Raw genomic sequence first — 18,659 nt, 5'->3', positions numbered from 1 at the left:
AAAATAAATTGTGTATTTAGATATTTGTTCTTTTATGAGAATAAAAAAAGAGAGAGTAATCAATGTCGTTCCTCTCTACTGACCCAATTTTTTAACTTTTTCTGGAATAGGAATACTTCCAATACTTTTATGTATCTTACATTTAAAATTAAAAAAACAATTATAAAATATAAGAGTTACTCTCTTAATTTCCGTCTCGAAATACTTGTCACATTTACTTTTTAAGAATTAAATTATATGAATTTTGATCAATATTTAATATGTATTTTTTTTTTTTGAAAAAATCATGTTTAAATGAAAAGAATCATAAATTGTAGTACTATTCATAAATTTTTAAATATGTAAATTTTAATTTTAAGATATTAAATTAATATAATCCGATATATAACTTCAACGATTTGACTTTCGTCACAAATATTTTGGGTTTTATTACCGAATTTATGTGAACCCAATACTTGTGAGAAAGGTGATTTGGAGATACAAGATCTTAATACTAAAAACAATGCCTACTAACTATGGAGGAAACTTTACAAATTAAAAGATTAAAAACAGGAAAATAATTTTTTTTAGGGATTTTATTAATCATGAATGAATATGTTTTGTATTCAAGTACTAGGTCAGAAGACATATTGATATAGTTGTACTTTAGCCTTTGTTTTTATTTCCTTAATAAATATCTAACTCCTGTTTAATGCTTTTCTGCAATTGAATCATATTATTATTTGTTGTTGTATAGTTGTTACAATTTTACAACAGATAAAAATGTAAAGCCTATTTACTTCCCCATCTAATCGGAATTTGTTATAACATCTTCTCAATATACTTTTATGATATTCTTTTGTTTCTATTTCACTGAAAAAATGAAATAATTAATAATTAGAATCAAATCACTACGATAAAATATGTTTAGTAAAATACGACAATAAATAAATACATGGGAGTTTTTCTTCTACAATTTTTTTTTGTTTTGTTTACATTTGTACCACTTCAATAACAACAACCCAAAAAAAGAAAAAACGAAGTTCTAAATCTCATGTACTATCATGTTTAGGCAGCGCCATATTCTCAATAAATTTTTATGATACGAATTTGGATTTAGTCAAATTTAACATAGGTATTAGATACCAGGTGGAAAAAAATATATACCGATGATATCGTTACAGTTAGAATATCAATTATCTATGGAGTAATAAATTTAAAGCGTAAATGAATTAAAGCATGTTAAAGAACTTTATTTATAAAAGTACTTGAGTGTATTTAAAAGACATAATATATAAATATGTCATTTGATTTTGTATCTCATTTAGTATTTATGTCCTTAAAACTTATATAGAATTGAACAAATATATACATGTGTCCTACTTGACATACTATGTGACAACAATTTACATCCCATGTGACATTTTATGTGCATTAGGAAGCATGAATCTATTTATTTAACTTTATACAAATATAATTACTTAATTATTCATATCTAAAATTGAAGGGCCTAAATATGCTAAATTAAAGGACAAGTTTATATATTACGTGTATATTTAAAAGGAAAAAAAGGGTGTAGGCCTTGTGCGTAAAAATAGGTTCTTCCTCTGGCAGTCGCTGCCGTTGGATCTATGTGTATAGCGCAGAAAAGCTCAGCATCCATTTTCCGCCAAATTCCTTTCTCAAACAAAAACTAACAAAATATTCTCTTGGATCAACCTCTACCTACGATCATCCATAAAGTTAGGGTTCCGGTACACTGAGAATGGCGGAGCCGGCAAGTCCAGGAGGCGGCGGCGGAAGCCATGAGAGTGGCGGTGACCCGAGTCCTCAGTCCAACTTGCGAGAGCAGGATAGGTACCTACCGATCGCTAATATTGGACGCATAATGAAAAAGGCATTGCCTGCTAATGGAAAGATCGCAAAGGATTCTAAGGACACTGTTCAGGAATGTGTATCTGAGTTCATCAGTTTTATTACTAGCGAGTAAGCTTCTATTTCTTCTTCACTGTTCAATTCTATATCCTGAAATGCAGTAATGCGAATTTTATAGTAAGTTCATACTAAATCATAAAGATCGCTATGTCAACTGAGGTTTTGTGGCATTGTAGTGGGTAAGTTTTGAAGTTTTAAATATATGTTAAGATGTTTTTAATCTTGGTAATTTATCATTTCAATAAATTTTGTTGGAATTCCTTTTTAGGCACATATGGCTCCATTTTAGAGTTTCTATTTTGTCTGTATTGCTTCCGTGAATTATAGAAATGTGTAATTTACCTGTATTCAGTGTTCAATTGTACATCCTGAAATGGAGGAATGTGGTTTTTATAGTAAGTTTATACTAATTCTTAAAGATCGCTATGTCAACTGAGGTTTTGTGGCATTGGACTGGGTAACTTTCGAAGTTTTAAACTCTATGCTTAGATGTTTATAATTTTGGTAATTTATCATTTCAAGAAATTTTATTGGAATTCCTTGTAGGCACAGATGGTTCCATTTTAGAGTTTCTATTTTATTTTTGTTTTGTGTATTATGTGTATGGAGATGGATAACTACTTCGTATACCTTTTTAGCTCAAGTCTCTAAGAGTTACAATTTTTGTGGTGTTTCTCGTGTTTTCTTTCCCAAATTTTGTATACATGACAAAGATAGCCTTTAGAAAGATTTCTCCTAACATCAATAGGATGTCTGGTTGGTGTTCTTTCCATAGCAATTAACAAAGGAGGGAAGGTAATAGCTTACTTAATGATATCTGGTTATGACTCTTCCATGAAGTACATGACAACCAAAGCTCCCCACTGGAGAATTCATTCCACTCTTCCTTGGCTGCTGTCATTCCTTTGTTTAATCCCTTTTCACTGTTCCTGCCTGCCATCTCCTCAATGATTAGCAATATCAAGCGAATTGGTCATGGCATTTACGAGGCAGGAGAATCACAGACATGTTGTCACCTTCTGCTCCGTATGGGGAAAAAGAACGCAGTGAAAGATGTGTTGACAATTAGTAGACAAGGGAATCATAAATGCATGGTGTCCTTAATATGGAGTAAGTCATCTTATTTAAATGGAAATATTACGGGAAAAGAGGACTTGACAATAAGATAGGTAGGGTAGAGTTACCTGCCATTTTAATGAAGCCCTTGAGAGAAACATGAAAAAAGGGGAGGACAAGAATAGTAGTACATGGAGCTATGAGAAGTAGGGAGGGAGGAATGCAAAAATAAAATGGAAAAAGGTGGGCATGGCAGCATGTTATCAACCACTCTCTATGACAAATCCATAAAAAAGAACGACCCGGTGTGTGTGACAATAGACTCCATGCTCACTAAGAAAATTTGGAATACAAAGCATTGTCAGTGACTTTATTGTTTGTACTTGTGACATTTTTTAGAATGGATTATAGTTGACCCAAAAAATGAATAGCTGCTTTTGCTTTTCGGCTAGTGAGTTTAAAAAAAAGAAGCTATTGTCAAGCAAACCCTTAGTTCTTTGTTTTTCGTAGGAAAATATCCCCAATAGTAGAAGGTAATCCACAGCTGCACTTCTGCCTGTGATCATGCTTAGTTGCTCTGTGCATTGTTATTCAAGTGATCATGATTCATGCCATACTGAGTTATTTATCCCTGTTTAGATGTTCACACTGCAGTCCCTTCGCTAAAAATACAAGTCCTCTTTCCTATTTTACCTTTCTTTGATAAGGTTACATGTCCCAATTATGTCATTCTATCAAAACTATGGCATGCTAGCTTTCCACTAGTCTGAGTTCAAAGTCGTGTGTGTGTGTGTGTGTGTGTGTGTATATATGTGTCAGAATTTGGGAGATCCAATATTTTCCTTTTACTGTTAGGTCTCGTAGCTCATACACGATGTCATTTTGAACATGATATTTACCTTTCTTAAAAAGTATCTATGTAGCTAAGATCTTATGGATGGTGTTTTTTTAGTGCTATTTTTTTTCTGGATCATACAAGTTTACATTAGATGTTGTTTTACCAATTTCAATAAAAGTCGTATATTTGATCTAGATAGAGTCTTTATATAAATATATGGAAAGACGTTGCCAGTATTTAATGCTTGGGAAGTTAGAGTCCAAATATATGTGTGGGTACTTGTGTAGAAGTAGAAGACATGTGTTACATTTTCAAATGTTTGTTGTTAGAGGGTGGACTTCCATACATTTACATACTGAGATTTAGTAGAATGATGACACGTGGAAGTAACAACCACTCTCTCTGCATGTTTTTCAAATGAGTTCTCTTTTATTTTATAGAGCGAGTGACAAGTGTCAGAAAGAGAAGAGAAAGACGATCAACGGAGATGATTTACTATCAGCCCTGGCTACCTTGGGATTTGAGGACTACATTGAACCACTGAAGGTCTATTTGACTCGGTACAGAGAGGTAAATGCAATTCTTCTTCATGCCCTTAATGGTTTTGGGACTGGTTTCTCATAATAACTGCTTTATTTTCTTTATTTTATGTTCTATTAGGCTTCCTCATCATTTGGTTTGCGAGGAAATTGATAAAAGAATATATGGACTATTGCATTTGCCAATTGCCATCTTCTAAATGTTGCACTGTGTATTTTTGGTTATGGACTTTACTATTGTTGTTTCAAGACTTCGTTCAACTGAATTTTATCTCATAATCAACTAAGTAAATGTTGTTTCTGTGGTTCCTGAACAACTTTCTCTGCTGGGTTGCATGGGTCAATCAATGGTGTTGTAGATGGAGGTACACATAGTTCTCCACATCACTGAGATAGATTTACTTATTTTCTTAACTCTGATTTTTCATTAAAAATGTATTGTGATTTGAAACTAATATCAGGGAGATGCCAAGGGATCTGCAAGGGTTGGTGATGCATCTGTTAGAAAAGATTTAGTTGGAAGTCAGCTTGGGTCCAATACGCAGGTAAGGTGGTTGCATTTTATTATGTTCTTTCTTTGGCTCGTTTGCTTCACCATTTAGTAGTTCTTTTGACCTTGAAAAATTAAGTTACGTGGATATTATCTAATAAGACACCTAATATTTCTTGTGGAAATTGACAGTTCATGTATGAAGGTTCTTTTGCACAAGGCTTAGACTATGGAAACTCCCAATTATGAATTTTAAGTAAGTTTTTCTCTTACCCTAAAAGTCTTTTTAATGATGTGCTTTTCATCTTTAAATATTCTACAGTCAGCTTCTCTTTTAGCAAATTCACCCCCTCATGTCATGACTTGGTAGGATCTCTTTTGCGTTTTGTGATACATTTTCTATATCAGGCAACAAACAATTTGTTGCTCTGTTGCATCCAGTGGATGCTACATGTTAGAAAGTAACATTGATTCATATATAAATATAGAGCCAACAAATTTCCAAAACTGATTAACATTATTTCCATTACAATGATTGCTCCAGCCAAACAGATTCACTAAGAAACTAGCCTTCATGGAAGAAATGGTAGCTGGAACTCCCTCGACGTAGCTTTGGTCCTTCCCTTCCATGATTTCCAAAATATAGAGTTTTTGATGGATTGTCAAAGCATTCTCTCTGTCTTTGCACTATGCCTTATGTGACACTTTTTGAGACGAGTCATTGTCGAAATAAGAAGCAATTAACTCCCTTATATATTCAAGTAAAAAATTGCAGAGAAGTCAAAGGACTGTTGTTTCCACAAGTCTGATAATATATGCAAATTACAACAACAACATACCCAGTAAAATCCCACTAAGTGGGGGGAGGGTAGAGTGTACGCAGAGCTTATCACTACCTTGTGGAGGTATAGGGGTTGTTTCTTAAAGACTCTCGGCTCAATATTTTTTCTTTTGAGGGGTTTTTGGGCCGGGAAGGGGAAGGAACAAGGAGTGGCTGGATGAGCAAGGGAAGCTTCAATTATTACGAATCCTTAGTTGTCTATCTATGTTTCACAGTCTTGTGATACCTACAACTAGTGAACTTCGAAATGAGTACCAATTAATTCGCGATCTCTGAATCACAATCCGAGGCTATGTTGATGAGATATTTTAAAATCCACGCAACCATGTCAATCCTACACAATTTGGTTGTGTATGTGGGATCGACACTTGATTTGATCAAATGTATCTTGGGTGCTTTGACGACATCTATGGCCAAGAAGTATATGTTGATTAGGTATTTGTTTTGCTTATGTCCTATATATATTCGGATATTTACTAAAACACTTAGTTTTTATATGAACTATTTTATGAATAGAATACTAAGGGGTCGTTTGGTGTGATGTATAAGGGAACTTAATACTGGGATAATTGTTGAGTACTCTTTATAATCCCTTATTTGGTTACAAAGTTTGGGATAACTCCATTCCAGGATTAGTAATTGGTACTAGGATAAGTTATACCCATCTTTGGGTGGAATAGTAATATCGGGATAACTTATCCCGAGATAAAATAGGTAAAATGATAAAAGTATCCCCTTAAATCCTTTTTATATATCACTTTTCAGTTTTCATATCCATGTATATTCACATCATTTTTAATATGATGTTAATAACATTCACAACCTTCACTACTCATTATTTTTATGACAATTCTTCATATTTTTCCATTAAAAATCACTATATAAATATAATTCTTATGAATATATTATACGCTGAATTTATTTAACTAATTTTTATGTTTATCTATATTTTGATTTCTATACCACTGATTACATGTTTTTAACTAAATATTCCTTTAGTCACTTGAAAGTTTGTATTTTATAAATCAATAAAAATGAAGTTAACTTTAATATTTTACAGTTTAAGAGTGATATGTGCTTAAATGAGGTGACATAAATAATAAATCATCTTTTACTTTAATAAGCTTAAGATGAAAATTTTATTTTAAGCTAAATAATATGGAAGTTTGTTATTTCATAAAAAATAAATTAGACGGAAGCTTTATTTTTAAACACATACGGTACAATCATGGAAATGTACACACAAAAATATTTAAGTTAAATAAGATGGAAGATTTATTCTTAAGAATAAATTACTAAAGCTTGCAAAGAAAATATAAAAAACTAAATAAGGTGGAGGCTATTTTTGAAAACAAATAATTTATTCTTAGAAATTATGTAATGCATATTATTTTGAATATAACAAACCAAATAGTCAATAAGAAATAATCCTAGCATAACTAATCCTAAATAACTTATCCCAACATAACTACTCTCAACATAACTTGTCTTCAAACCAAACAATCATATGAAATTTTCACTTTTATCAGGGTTGAACTCTGGAAAACACGTTTGGCCATAAAATTCCAGAGTTCAACTGAATTTGAATTCTAGAATATTCAAAAATTTGAAAATAACAAAAAGGTGCTCACTTTTCTCACTCCAAATTACTCAAAAAAAGTAAAAAAAAAAAAAAAAACTCCAATTTGTATTCATGGCCAAACAAAAAACTTCTCCCAAAAATGATTTGCCAATTTTTTTTGGGAATTTGTGGTGAAACGATAGCATAGTAGTTTCATCCAGATTCCTTTTTTCAAATTGACTCTAGAGTTTCACAAGTTACAAATTGAATTAGAAAAATACGAGTACGGTTTATAACATGGTGGCCCATTCTTCCAAAGTTTCATTTAGTATTTCACTTTCATTTCGACTGTGCTGTTTGGTTGAGATCTCATGAAAAAAATACTATTTGAAGTGAAGTTGGAAAAACAGAAAATTTGAAATATATTATTTTAATAGCTTCAAATAGTTGTCAAAATATATTCTTATATATGTCATAATATACCATATTGGTTGTGTCTTGACACCTGTACCTGTGCTCCTATTCCTATCCTTGAATCCTAGGATTTAGGTGATGACAAATCTGACTTCTAGATCCGTACTGTTGGGTGCCGCACCTGTATCCGAGCAACAGAGTGAAAAGGGGCTTAATACTTCAACTAAAGTTTGGTTCACCAAAACCCTAATCTGCTGACATGGCTTTCCTCTTCATTCTTTGTTCTCTTCATCTTCTGACTATCTTTCACTCACATTAATTTCAGAAAATGAGGCACTGACATGCAACTTAGTAACACACATGACATATTTACAATTTTATCACAAACACATAAAGGAAATACCAGAACCCTTCTTCAAAGAGTGACATTCTTAACCTATGTAAATGGCCGGTACTTAACCAAAGAGCTTGTTATACCAGAAATCGATAGACTTCAACTGGATTACCCAGCTTCAGCATCATAGACCTAGAAAACGTATTGACTTGCAGGAAAAGGTTTTCAAGTTTTGAAGCTTTGCTGTCTCTGGCGGAGTCTAGCTAGACAATTTACAATTAACAGGCATCAAGCCAGATTAGTTGCTGTAAGTTCACTATTTTTGGGTGGTATCTTCAACAAAAAGGAAGTATTGTAGTATCGGGTATAGAGTTTAGTTTCTGAATCTCGGCGTCTAACTCATTTTCAGAAAAACACGAGGCAATGTCACCCATATTTGGTGATTTTAAGAACAAGTTGTTTGTTTACAAAAATAACCTTCATTTTATTTAGTTTTTTTATATCATCTTTGCAAGCTTTAGTTATTCATTCTTAAAGATAAAATATTCATCTTATTTAACTTGAATATTTTTGTGTGTGCATTCCCATGATGATATCAAGTGTATTTTAAAATAAAAATTTTCTTCTTATTTAGGCTAAAAATAGAACTTCCATCTTATGCTTGTTAAAGTAAATGAAAATTTATTATTTGTATCACTTCATTTAAAGCACATATCTCTCTTAAATTGTAACATATTAAAGTTATCTTCATTTTAATTGATATATAACATACAAGCTTTCAAGTGACTAAAAAAATATACAATTAAATATATGTAATGTAATTCAATTGTAGAGAAATCAAAATATAAATAAACATTAGAATTAGTCAAATAAATTCATAAATAAAAATTATATTTATATAGTGTAATTTTTTAATAGAAAAATATAAAGAATTATCATGAAAATAAGAAGTGGTGAAGGTTGTGAATGTTATTATACATGGTATTAAAAATAATGTGAAAATACATGAATGTGAAATGTGATGTATAAAAATTATTTAAAGAGATATCTTTGTCATTTTATCTATTTTATCTCGGAATTACTATTCCACCCAAAGGTTGGGATAACTTATCCCGATACTAATTATAAACCCTGAGATAAGTTATTCTAAACTTTGTAACCAAACAAAGAATTAAATGTTACTCAAAAATTTTCCGGGATTAACTCTCTTTATCCTTTATACCAAACAATCCCTTACTGTTGTCTTCAATAGGCACAATTTGCACGTACTTCAGGTGTTCCGCAGGTCGCTCTCATCTAAAAGAAAGTTTTTGTCAAGTTCAAGGGGCTATCTCAGTATTTTGGCTTTTAATTCATGTCATGAAATTAAATGGAGAGACAAACCATTAAGACGAGATTCTTTGCTATAGAAAGTTTTTTTTTTTTGACAATTGGTAAGTAGTATTCTTCAGCATTAAGGAAATGCTGGTCACCATAAAAAAAGGGTTACAACCATAACCCATACAAAATTTACAAGCTTCCTATCAGTTCTATGATTTGATCTTCATCATCTATACATAATTGTTTACACCAAAATAGTAAAGATACTAAACAATTCCATTGGACTTTGTGAATGGAACTGGATTTATCTTTAAAACATCTACCATTCCTTTCTGTCCAGACTGACCACCAAATACATGAAGGAATCAGTTTCCACCATCTTTTTTGAGTTTTGTTGCCCCCTTTTCTAATCCAGCAGCTTAGGAGGTGAGAAGTGTGTTCTGGCATGGACCAGCTTTGGCCAGAAATGTTTAGGAAGAGTTCCCATAGTTAAGAAGTGTACTTGCAATGTAAGAATAAATGACTATTTGTTTCTCCTGTCAAGTTACACAAAGTACACCTGGGAACTAGTGGCCTTCCTTTCTTTTGCAGCACTTCTTGAGTGAGACATGCTCTCCTAATAACTAGCCAAGTGAAGCATTTCACCTTGGTAGGGATCAATTTTTTCCATATGCTATTCCAGTGATATTGTGTAACACCTCTCAATTCTGCACCCTTCTCTTGTAGGCACTGTTACTGTGTAAACACCCTCTTTGGTGTGGTTCCAGGTGACTCCATCAGGAACATTTGCAGAAATATCAACTCCATCCAACATTTCCAGTAGGGATGCTGCTGTCTACTTCCTAATCATTCAAAAACCTCCTAAAGGAAAGATCCCACCCTTGTGCTGTCCAACAATCACTGATTTTAGCTTCAGGGTTATTGCATATCGAGTATAAGTCTGGAAATACTTCACCAAGAGCTTTGACTGATCCAAACATCTTCCAGAACTTGACTTTGATGTCATTCCCCACCTTTAGAGTCAGTTCTTCTTCCATTGAGTCCCACAGAGCTCTGATGGACCTCCACACTCCCCAACCCAAATGGCATTGAAACAGTCTCTGAAACCCAAGGATTAAGCTCTCCATATTTTGCCACTATCACTTCCTTCCAGAGGGTCCTCTCCTCACTGATATATCTCCACAACCATTTCCTCCGGAGACTTTCATGTTGCTCTTTCAAGTTTTTGATGTCCAGACCTCCCCTTGATTTGTTAAGCATCATTGTATTCCAATTCACTAGATAGTAGCCCTTTTCTTCTTTGCCTTTTTTCCAAAGGAAGTTTCTTCTGAGTTAACTAATTTTTTAACCACCTTAGAGGGAATAGGGAATAGAGACATTACATTTGTGCGAATTGAATCCAGTTATGTGACATGGATACACATCTCAATTCAATCAATTAGTTGACATACTCAATTAATAATGAGATTCTTGATAAATGTGATCAAATTTAAAGTTTTTATTGCGAATGAATGCAATGTACTCTTACTGAATGCTTGTTAAATCAATATTACGTAGTAGATTGGCCTGAGTGCGTAATTGACCAGTCAAGAGGATATTAAATCAATAGATTGAACAATACTTAAAGGATCAGTGGATGAGAGGGGAAGATCTACCAATTGAACTGATAATGGATGGTCCCCTGCCAACTGCTTATCTCTCTTCCTCAGATTCCATTTACGACCTAACGACTATCCCTCATTCAGGGAGGGAATCACTTTCTGGATCGAACCCAAGGATTGGTTTGATCAGCTGGGTGTTGGATTGAATGAACACTCAACCTTGTCATCACGACAACAATGGATGTCCAACCTTTAGATCTCTTCATTCTGGGTAAATGAAAGTTTGAAGGCTAATCTGGAAACTGCCAGCTAGAAGGCAATAACCTCTTTTGCCAATCAAAACCCCAAACCTAGTAAGGGCACTTGTGGCCCAACAAGCCACCCCAACCCTACCACCATAGCTTGACTTTACTAAACAAGCAAGAAAGACTGATTCTATCTTGTAACTGATTAGTCAAGTGCTATCGAGCTGTCCAGACCTTGCAGAAAGCTTCTATCAACCTTATCAGCATATATAGTAACAATAGTTAAGATCAATGTCGAAATAGGATTCTTTTGTTAGTTATTGCAAATCATATTTTAGCTAGTTCCTATTTTGAACAAGATGTAGGTACATTTGATATTGTTTTTGATTATATCAATAAGATTATCCAGTAGGTTCAATGCCTATTGGTGTATTTGTTAAAAAAAAAAAGGACTCACTGAATGGCTTCTTGTATCACCCATTTATGTATGTGGTAGGATGGGAAATTTATCTGTTACATGTACCCAACTTTTGACAAGGCATTGGTACTTTGAAGGATCCACATAATGTATCACACACATTTTATACATGTCAAATCGAGCAAGTTTTGAGGAAAATGAAGAGCCTAGGTAACAGAGGTAGTGTTTCTTATCCTAACCTACAACACCCTCACAAGGACATTAACAACTCTTTTGTTTTATTTTTATGATTGAAAAATCTATTTAGAATCAAACCTTTGGGCCAATCACATTCAGAAATCAGGGATGATGTGCCCGCCCTTCCTCCTGTCTCCACTGAATTACTGGACTTAGTTTGCTGGGCACGGAGTTCGAACTTGTGACCTAATACATAAGTCCATCCTTTGCTAGTTAAGCTACCTCGGGGGCAGGAACTTTATTTTATTTTATTTTATGACAAGGAAACCTGTAGAAGGCCCACCATGCTGCTGTCACAGACAAGAGGTTTCGAACTTGAGACCTCCATATGGAAGTTCCAAGACAAACCATCTGAACCACCCTGAAGAGACCTTTTTTCTTTTTTTACCCTTCCGTAGGAGCTCCCATCTCTTTGCTCCCTTCGTTACTCGAACCCACAACCTTAGGGTTTGAGGTGGAGGGTGCTTACCATCTAAGAAAGCCTCTCTTGTATGGGGCAGGTGCTCAACAACTTCTACTATTTCTGTTATCCTTTGAAGTTAAGTGGACACTGAGTGATGAAGGTAAAATAAAAGAGTGAGTTGAAGGTAAAGTACTGATTCTTCATGGATAGAAAAGTGCCCCCTTTTTTTGTGTGTGGGGTGGTGGTGTAAAAGCAGTATTCCTTAAGGGGTCGTTTGGTTGCTTGTTTGGAAGTGAATTATTCATGTAATAAAATCAGCATAACTAGTATCGTGTTTGGTAGCTGTAAAGATATGACACCTGGGCCTAACTCAACCCAAAAGCTAGCTAATGAGGGGAGGTTTGTCCAAGTCCATATAAGGAGACCAATTTCCCATCCCTCTACCGATGTGGGACTTCTTAACACTCCCTCTCACGCCCAGACCTCAACTGGAGCATGAACACTTCTAAATGGGGGCCCAACATTGGTGAAATCAAATTGGGATGGGCCTGGCTCTGATACCATGTAAAGACATGGCACCTGAGCTTTATGAGGGGAGGTATGTCCAAATATATAAAGAGATCAATTTCCTATCCCTCTACCGATGTGGGACTTCTTAATAGTAGTATTTCAATTGCTAGGTATAAAATTCAGCACACCAAATACGATGTGTGCTGAATTTTATACCTTGCTTTCCAATTTGCTCTATTCCAGCTTTCCCAAATTTGCTCATAGAAAACCACCTTGATTTACATATCAGTTACTTCTTGAATATTACAGTAACTAGGGATGGCAAATTGTGTGGTGCAGTGTGGTTGTGGGGTAAACCCGCGAAGACTTCAACTTGCCCCACATAGCAAAATTTTCTATTTTCAACCCGCCCCTCATGATTTGCTATTTTGTTAATTTAAAACAATTTGATTTTGATATTCTTAAATTTAATATTTTTAATGAATTGCTAATTCTAAATTAGTAAATAATATAAATAAAATGCAGGTAACAAAAGAAATTACAAGTTTGGAATGGATAAAGACATCAAGTAAAGAAACTCTACTCTAGCTTATTACTAAACAATATATCAAAACATAAGTTCAACATAAGGAAAAATATAAACCTAGCTAGATGGATCTAAAGAAACAGAAAAGAAATTAGGGAAGAAATGAACTACAGTAACCTTTCTAAAAAGTTGAAAGTAATTATCATGCATGGCTTCAGGTCAAATGTTATATTCACATTCCAAAACTTGTTTAATATGGAACTGGAAAAAAATATATAAGCTAATGATTTAAGTTCATAATTTATCCTAAAACTTGTGTGCTAAGCTAATCCAGATTATATAAGAAAACATCCATCTAAATAAATATAGAAGAATACCCTAAACCAAACAATTAAAATAGAACTCAAGAATAACACAGTTGAAAGGGTGCATGCAGCAAGCCCGCAACTCGCACTGCCCCACATTAAATTTCAAAAAATTATTTTAACCCGCACCTGCCCAACCGAGTAAGGTCAAACCTTCCTGCCTCCCTAACTGCTACTCCAGAAAGAGCTAAGACCTCTTTTATTCTTATAAAATCTCATATAATCAAAAAGTGATCTTTATTATCTCTACTTTCTCAGCCCATCTCTCTCCTTTCTTAGAGAACTAGATATGACTACATCAAGTGGGATACAATATGCTTGGTCAGAGGATAGTCATAATTCCTGAAACGGGGGGGGTGGGGGGGTGATCTAAGGGTGATTAAATTTCTCTTATAGTGGTGATCATATCGATATCAGGTGGTGTACATCCAAGGTAGAAAGGTTGTGTGATTGTCTCAAAAAAATAATTCAAGCGAGGATAGTATAGAGCTACAATAATAGGTTATAAATCCTGGATGTAGTACTTTATCAAAAGAAACTTTGGATGTAGAAGCGCATAATTAATTTTTATGAAAATTGTGAATTATCCGGTAAGAAATCCAGTCATTTTTTAAATCAGAAATTGGAAAGTAAAGACACAGAATGGATTCTTTCACTTGTCAAAATGTTTTAAAAAATGAATAAGGCATAAAGGGCCCCCGGGCTTAGTACAAGTGGGGAAGGTTGAGGGATTTGTGACTAAGGTCAAAGGTTCGAGTCCTGTGCCATGTGAACTAAGTCTGGTATATAAGGTGTAGGGTAGATGGGGGACCTATAATTTCTGTGTTTCAAAAGTCGCGGTTGGTCCTAATGGTTGACTCCAGACAAACTTATTTGTTTTAAAAAATTAAAAAAAGAAATGAAAGAGAAGCAGCTTCCTATGGTTAAGGTTTTTTTGAGTTTTTTCCCTTAAAAGACTTCAATCTTATGTTACTCGGACTCGGGTATGGGTATGCGATACAAGTGTGGATCTGAAGGTTGGATTTTGTATCATATAAATTTTAGGATTTAGGGTACGGATCCGAGATATCTATTATCTTATTTATAAGATATCTCGTGTAATAGCAAAATATTCTCATATTTTATATTGCTATATTACATGAATATAAACCCAAAATTAAACTAAATGCCAGATCGATCTATACTTCTTGATCATAAATGCAGTCAAAACACCCAAGTTAAGTTGATCGAATTTTATGTGGACCCCACACCTACATGGCTACACCCACAACCAAATCGAACATGGATGTGGCAAGGATTTTGGAGGGTCCAAGTAACATAGCTCCAACAGACTTCAATTGATCTTGCCTTCTTCCACCTCTTGCCATAGAGTTATTGATTTGTCTCAAAGTTTGATGATTCTTGGGTTTCTTTTGTAATTTTTATAGTTACATGAATGTCAGCAACTCAGCATGTTACAGCACTCTTGAGGCTCGATTGCTCTCAGATTATTCAAATTGGAATATTTCTCCTTGTAGCTTATTCAGTTTCTAATCACACTTATTTATTTGTTCATGTAGGATGAACAAAGAACTTTGGATGCATACCAAAAAAAAGCTGAATTACATAGGTGACCCCTTAAACTCGTTTTTTTTCCTCTCCATTTTGACTGCTAAACCAAGTATAGTACCTATTGAACACTTGAAGTGAAGACAAATTGTGTCAATTAGACAAACTTCTTACATGGTATAGTGTGACACCACTTATGAGTGTGAAAATTCATTTTTCAATTTATTTATTTTTTTGATGAGGTATTTTTCAATTTTTTTCTTCAATCTACTTATTTTCTGCCGCTGTATCTTGACCACCGTAGCCGCTGCATATGGCCTCCAATCCACCGCCACTATGCCACCTCCACCACCATGGAAACTACCTCTATTACTCTCCCACCCAGCTCCTCCACTTTGCGGCATCACCACCACCGCGAAGCCCAAGCCCTAACTGAAACCCAAATGAAAGCCCACACCTTCACTATTTAAGTTCATGTCCATAAGAAACCCATGCTAGTTCTCTCTCCAATAACCCATGAAATTCTCAAAATTTTAGAACAATTTCAGAGGCAAAAGATAGAATATCTAGGCCCAAGGACCTAATGGGCATCTATAGTCATCGACGGTGGACAATTGTAAGCTGTGATAGAGGTGGTATTGTGAGGGAATGAATCAGTGGACAGGGCCACTAGAGCACTTCCCTAGTGAGGGACTACAGCGGCGACACAATGCGTGTTGAGTGCTCCTGAAAGGGGATCTATCGATTTTCGTCAGTGTTTCTCTTTTTCTTTTTGGCATTTGTTTTTTTCTCAGTGATGTGTTTTTTCTTATTGCTCTTGCTCTTTTTACTGAGAGAAACACATCACTGAGAAGTTTTTCATTTAGCTGTCAAAATGAAAAAAAAAATTGGCAATTAGGAGGCTGCCTATATATTCAACCAAAAAAAAAAAAACTGATGCTTGCCATTATAGCATGAAGCTTGCCTGTATTTGTTTTGTGACATGCTTGCCCACACTTTGTGCAATTGTTAACCACTTCTACTGCATATGTTCTTTATATGAAGTTTTTAGTTGTAACTGCGTCAAATTTTCCAAACTCGCCCCCTCCCCCTCTTTGTCTGGTGACGCATAAAATTTTCACCTTATTCTTTATTTTAGATTACTTTTCCCAGAAGTAAAAAGAGTAAAACCAACATTGTAGTGCTACCCAATTTTTCCATAATAAACCACCTTAACCTGCCAATCTTAATTACCTGTTGTTCTTAACTATAACCAGATCGTACCATCATGCACAAACACAAACTTGACCTTAAAAAATATATCACCCTCTGCGCCAACTTCGAACTGGTTATTCATGTACTTTAATGACAGGCCTAGAAGTGGTGTGGGGCATTCTTGTGTGGAACTGTGGGTTATGGACAGTCCCAATTGTGATTGCAGAACTAAGATTTGGTTGTGTAAATACTTCACAGTTTTTGGTTCTTTCTAAGGAGCTTTGAAAGATTTTTTAAGAAAAGGCTGTCTAAATGTGATTTCTTTGGAAACTGATCAGAAATCAGGAAATGAGTATCTTTTAGAGAAAGGGAAAAATGAGAACTTTTTGTTTTGCTGAGAGTTATTGCCTTTTAAGAGTGTCAATTGAGATGTATGGTCTGAAAGTTTGACACAAATCCTTTCTTGTCATTTTGCAGAACAGTGGTTAGTCTTTTGCTGGTACAAGATGCCAGCCAGGGTTTCTCTTCTTGCTGATCTCTGTGTTAAACTGTCAACAGCAATGTTTGAGGACTAGACACCTAAAGGACTCCTACTAATTTCTGCAAATATTTTTGTTTGCTATACTTTGATTTTAATTCTCTTCCGCTCTGTACATACCGTTGGGTTTTGAATGTCACTTGGAATAAACCATCTATTATAGTTTGTACAGCACCTAAGTGCCCAAACATTTGGATCTGTTCTATTCCTCTAGTGCTTTTTTGATATTGATTTTCCAAAAAAAGAATGTTATATGGATTTTCTAGTTTCTAGTTTCCACTATTTGCGCCTAGTCAAAATGTCTTGCTCAAAATTTGGAAAATTCTTGTTTGTGCCAGGTACCGTATTCCTATAGTCATGGACTATCAGGCCCATGGTTACCCCAGACCGGAAATGTAACGGACAGTTTCACTGGGTACCCTATTTCGTCGCTCCTATTTAACATGTATCTATGTTTTTTTTTTCAAGAAGTCAGACTGATGATGCTCAAAAGCATAGGCAACTTCAGACAAAATTGTTTCTGTTATGCCTTTTCTGCTCCTTAGTTGTCTCTTTCTATCTCATTGTATTGGTGTCTATACCTCATTCATTTTAGGTAAAAGAAAAACTTTGAAGTTAATTTTTTTTCTAAAAGGTGACATTCTTTTTCGAGACAAATTAAAAAAGAAAGTGTGCTATATAAATTGGGACAGAAGAAGTATTTCTTATTTGGACCTATAGCAATTGATATTTTGAGAAATGGTCTTGAGTTTTAAATATGAAAAGTAAATTTGAGTGATGTGGTTGTTGGAGAAGTTCAAAAATGGTAGTAGCAAATTGCCATTGTTTTGAAATGAATTTGTTAGATTTTTTGTTGTTTGACAAACTGTGGATTGAAGTTTGTTTTTATGATATATGAACTTATGTTTTAAATTTGATTGTTGAATCATGTATTGAATTGTTGAAATTTAGAGAACAATTGCTAGTTTTAGGCAACCAAAATATCTGCCAAGTATACATTGGACTTCATTGCTAAATGTATGACCTGCAACATCATAGGTCTGAAACTTGGCCTTGCCAGTGTCATAACTTTAGTAAAAAAATTCTAACACTGGCTTTGACAAGCTGTTATATGTCTGAAGTACTATCATTTAAATTTTGTGAAAATTTCATATATGACATATATTAGACTAATATTTTTTAAGTTATAGCAGTAGAATTAAACGTTTAAGTTGTAACATAAAAAATTTCAGGTTGTAACAGTTTCTTAAAAAAAAAAAGCTTTTTTTAAATAATTGTAAAAATTTGTTTTGAAAAAAAAATAAAAAGATAAAAAAATAAAATAATTCGTTTCTAAAAAAATGGGTAAAAAAACGGAAATAAGTGTGTTAATTAAATTTGAATTGATTGAAGATAATTACTAATTAGCATAAATTAAGGAAATTCAAACTAATTAAGAATATTTAGTTTCCTTATTTCACTCTAATTTGTTAAAATTAATTAAAAATTTTGATTTCATCCATTTTCTTCCACGTTTCTCTCTCTTAGATTTTTTTCCAGAAATCTTGTCACTCTCATCTAATTCATATTCGTTTTTATTCAATAATCTTTATTTTCTGGACAGCTTCTTATTAGTATTAATAAAACATGGTGATAGATGGGATCCTTTAGGTTAGTGTTCTTTGCGATTTTTTATTTGTATTGTAATACAAACCAAACGTTCAAAAAGATTATGAACAGTGATTCTGGAAAAAAAAAATATTCAGATTTTGTTTGTGAATAATAGTT

General features: G+C 33.9%; 3 protein-coding genes across 5 annotated transcripts in view; 1 reads left to right on the top strand and 2 right to left on the bottom strand.

Moving 5' to 3' along the window:
* The window catches only part of LOC125838361 (protein TONNEAU 1a-like), a 1,213,107-nt gene that overhangs the window by 616,347 nt on the left and 578,101 nt on the right, over nucleotides 1–18,659 (bottom strand). The gene's annotated exons all lie outside the window — the stretch shown is intronic.
* LOC125838365 (uncharacterized) overlaps nucleotides 1–18,659 on the bottom strand; it is a 532,039-nt gene that overhangs the window by 295,955 nt on the left and 217,425 nt on the right. The window lies entirely within an intron of this gene.
* Nucleotides 1,598–17,082, top strand: LOC125838364 (nuclear transcription factor Y subunit B-10-like). Of its 3 annotated transcripts, XM_049517441.1 has the most exons (6): nucleotides 1,598–1,965; nucleotides 4,249–4,384; nucleotides 4,809–4,892; nucleotides 5,030–5,093; nucleotides 15,172–15,221; nucleotides 16,832–17,082. In XM_049517441.1, exons 1-4 carry the CDS (start codon nucleotides 1,745–1,747, stop codon nucleotides 5,084–5,086), a joined length of 498 nt encoding a protein of 165 aa, XP_049373398.1. In that variant the 5' UTR covers nucleotides 1,598–1,744; the 3' UTR covers nucleotides 5,087–5,093; nucleotides 15,172–15,221; nucleotides 16,832–17,082. The 3 variants fall into 3 exon arrangements, with proteins under 3 accessions (XP_049373398.1, XP_049373397.1, XP_049373396.1); XM_049517440.1 differs by lacking the exon at nucleotides 15,172–15,221 and having other exon boundaries at nucleotides 4,249–4,712; nucleotides 16,837–17,082; XM_049517439.1 differs by lacking the exon at nucleotides 15,172–15,221 and having other exon boundaries at nucleotides 4,249–4,712.

This window comes from Solanum verrucosum, unplaced genomic scaffold, assembly GCF_900185275.1.
Source record: "Solanum verrucosum unplaced genomic scaffold, falcon-dt-bn FXZP01000150.1, whole genome shotgun sequence".
In the NCBI taxonomy this organism is placed as follows: Eukaryota; Viridiplantae; Streptophyta; class Magnoliopsida; order Solanales; family Solanaceae; genus Solanum; species Solanum verrucosum.
This window is presented reverse-complemented; position numbering and strand designations above follow the sequence as displayed.

What these genes read in the sequence shown, in the direction of transcription:
- LOC125838364 (XM_049517441.1), top strand. Translation starts at nt 1,745, where the DNA reads ATGGCGGAGCCGGCAAGTCCAGGAGGCGGCGGCGGAAGCCATGAGAGT. An exon ending in CTCGGTACAGAGAGGTAAAT is followed by an intron (nt 4,385 to 4,808) that starts GCAATTCTTCTT and finishes AACTAATATCAG; the next exon opens with GGAGATGCCAAGGGATCTGC. An exon ending in AGCTTGGGTCCAATACGCAG is followed by an intron (nt 4,893 to 5,029) that starts GTAAGGTGGTTG and finishes GGAAATTGACAG; the next exon opens with TTCATGTATGAAGGTTCTTT.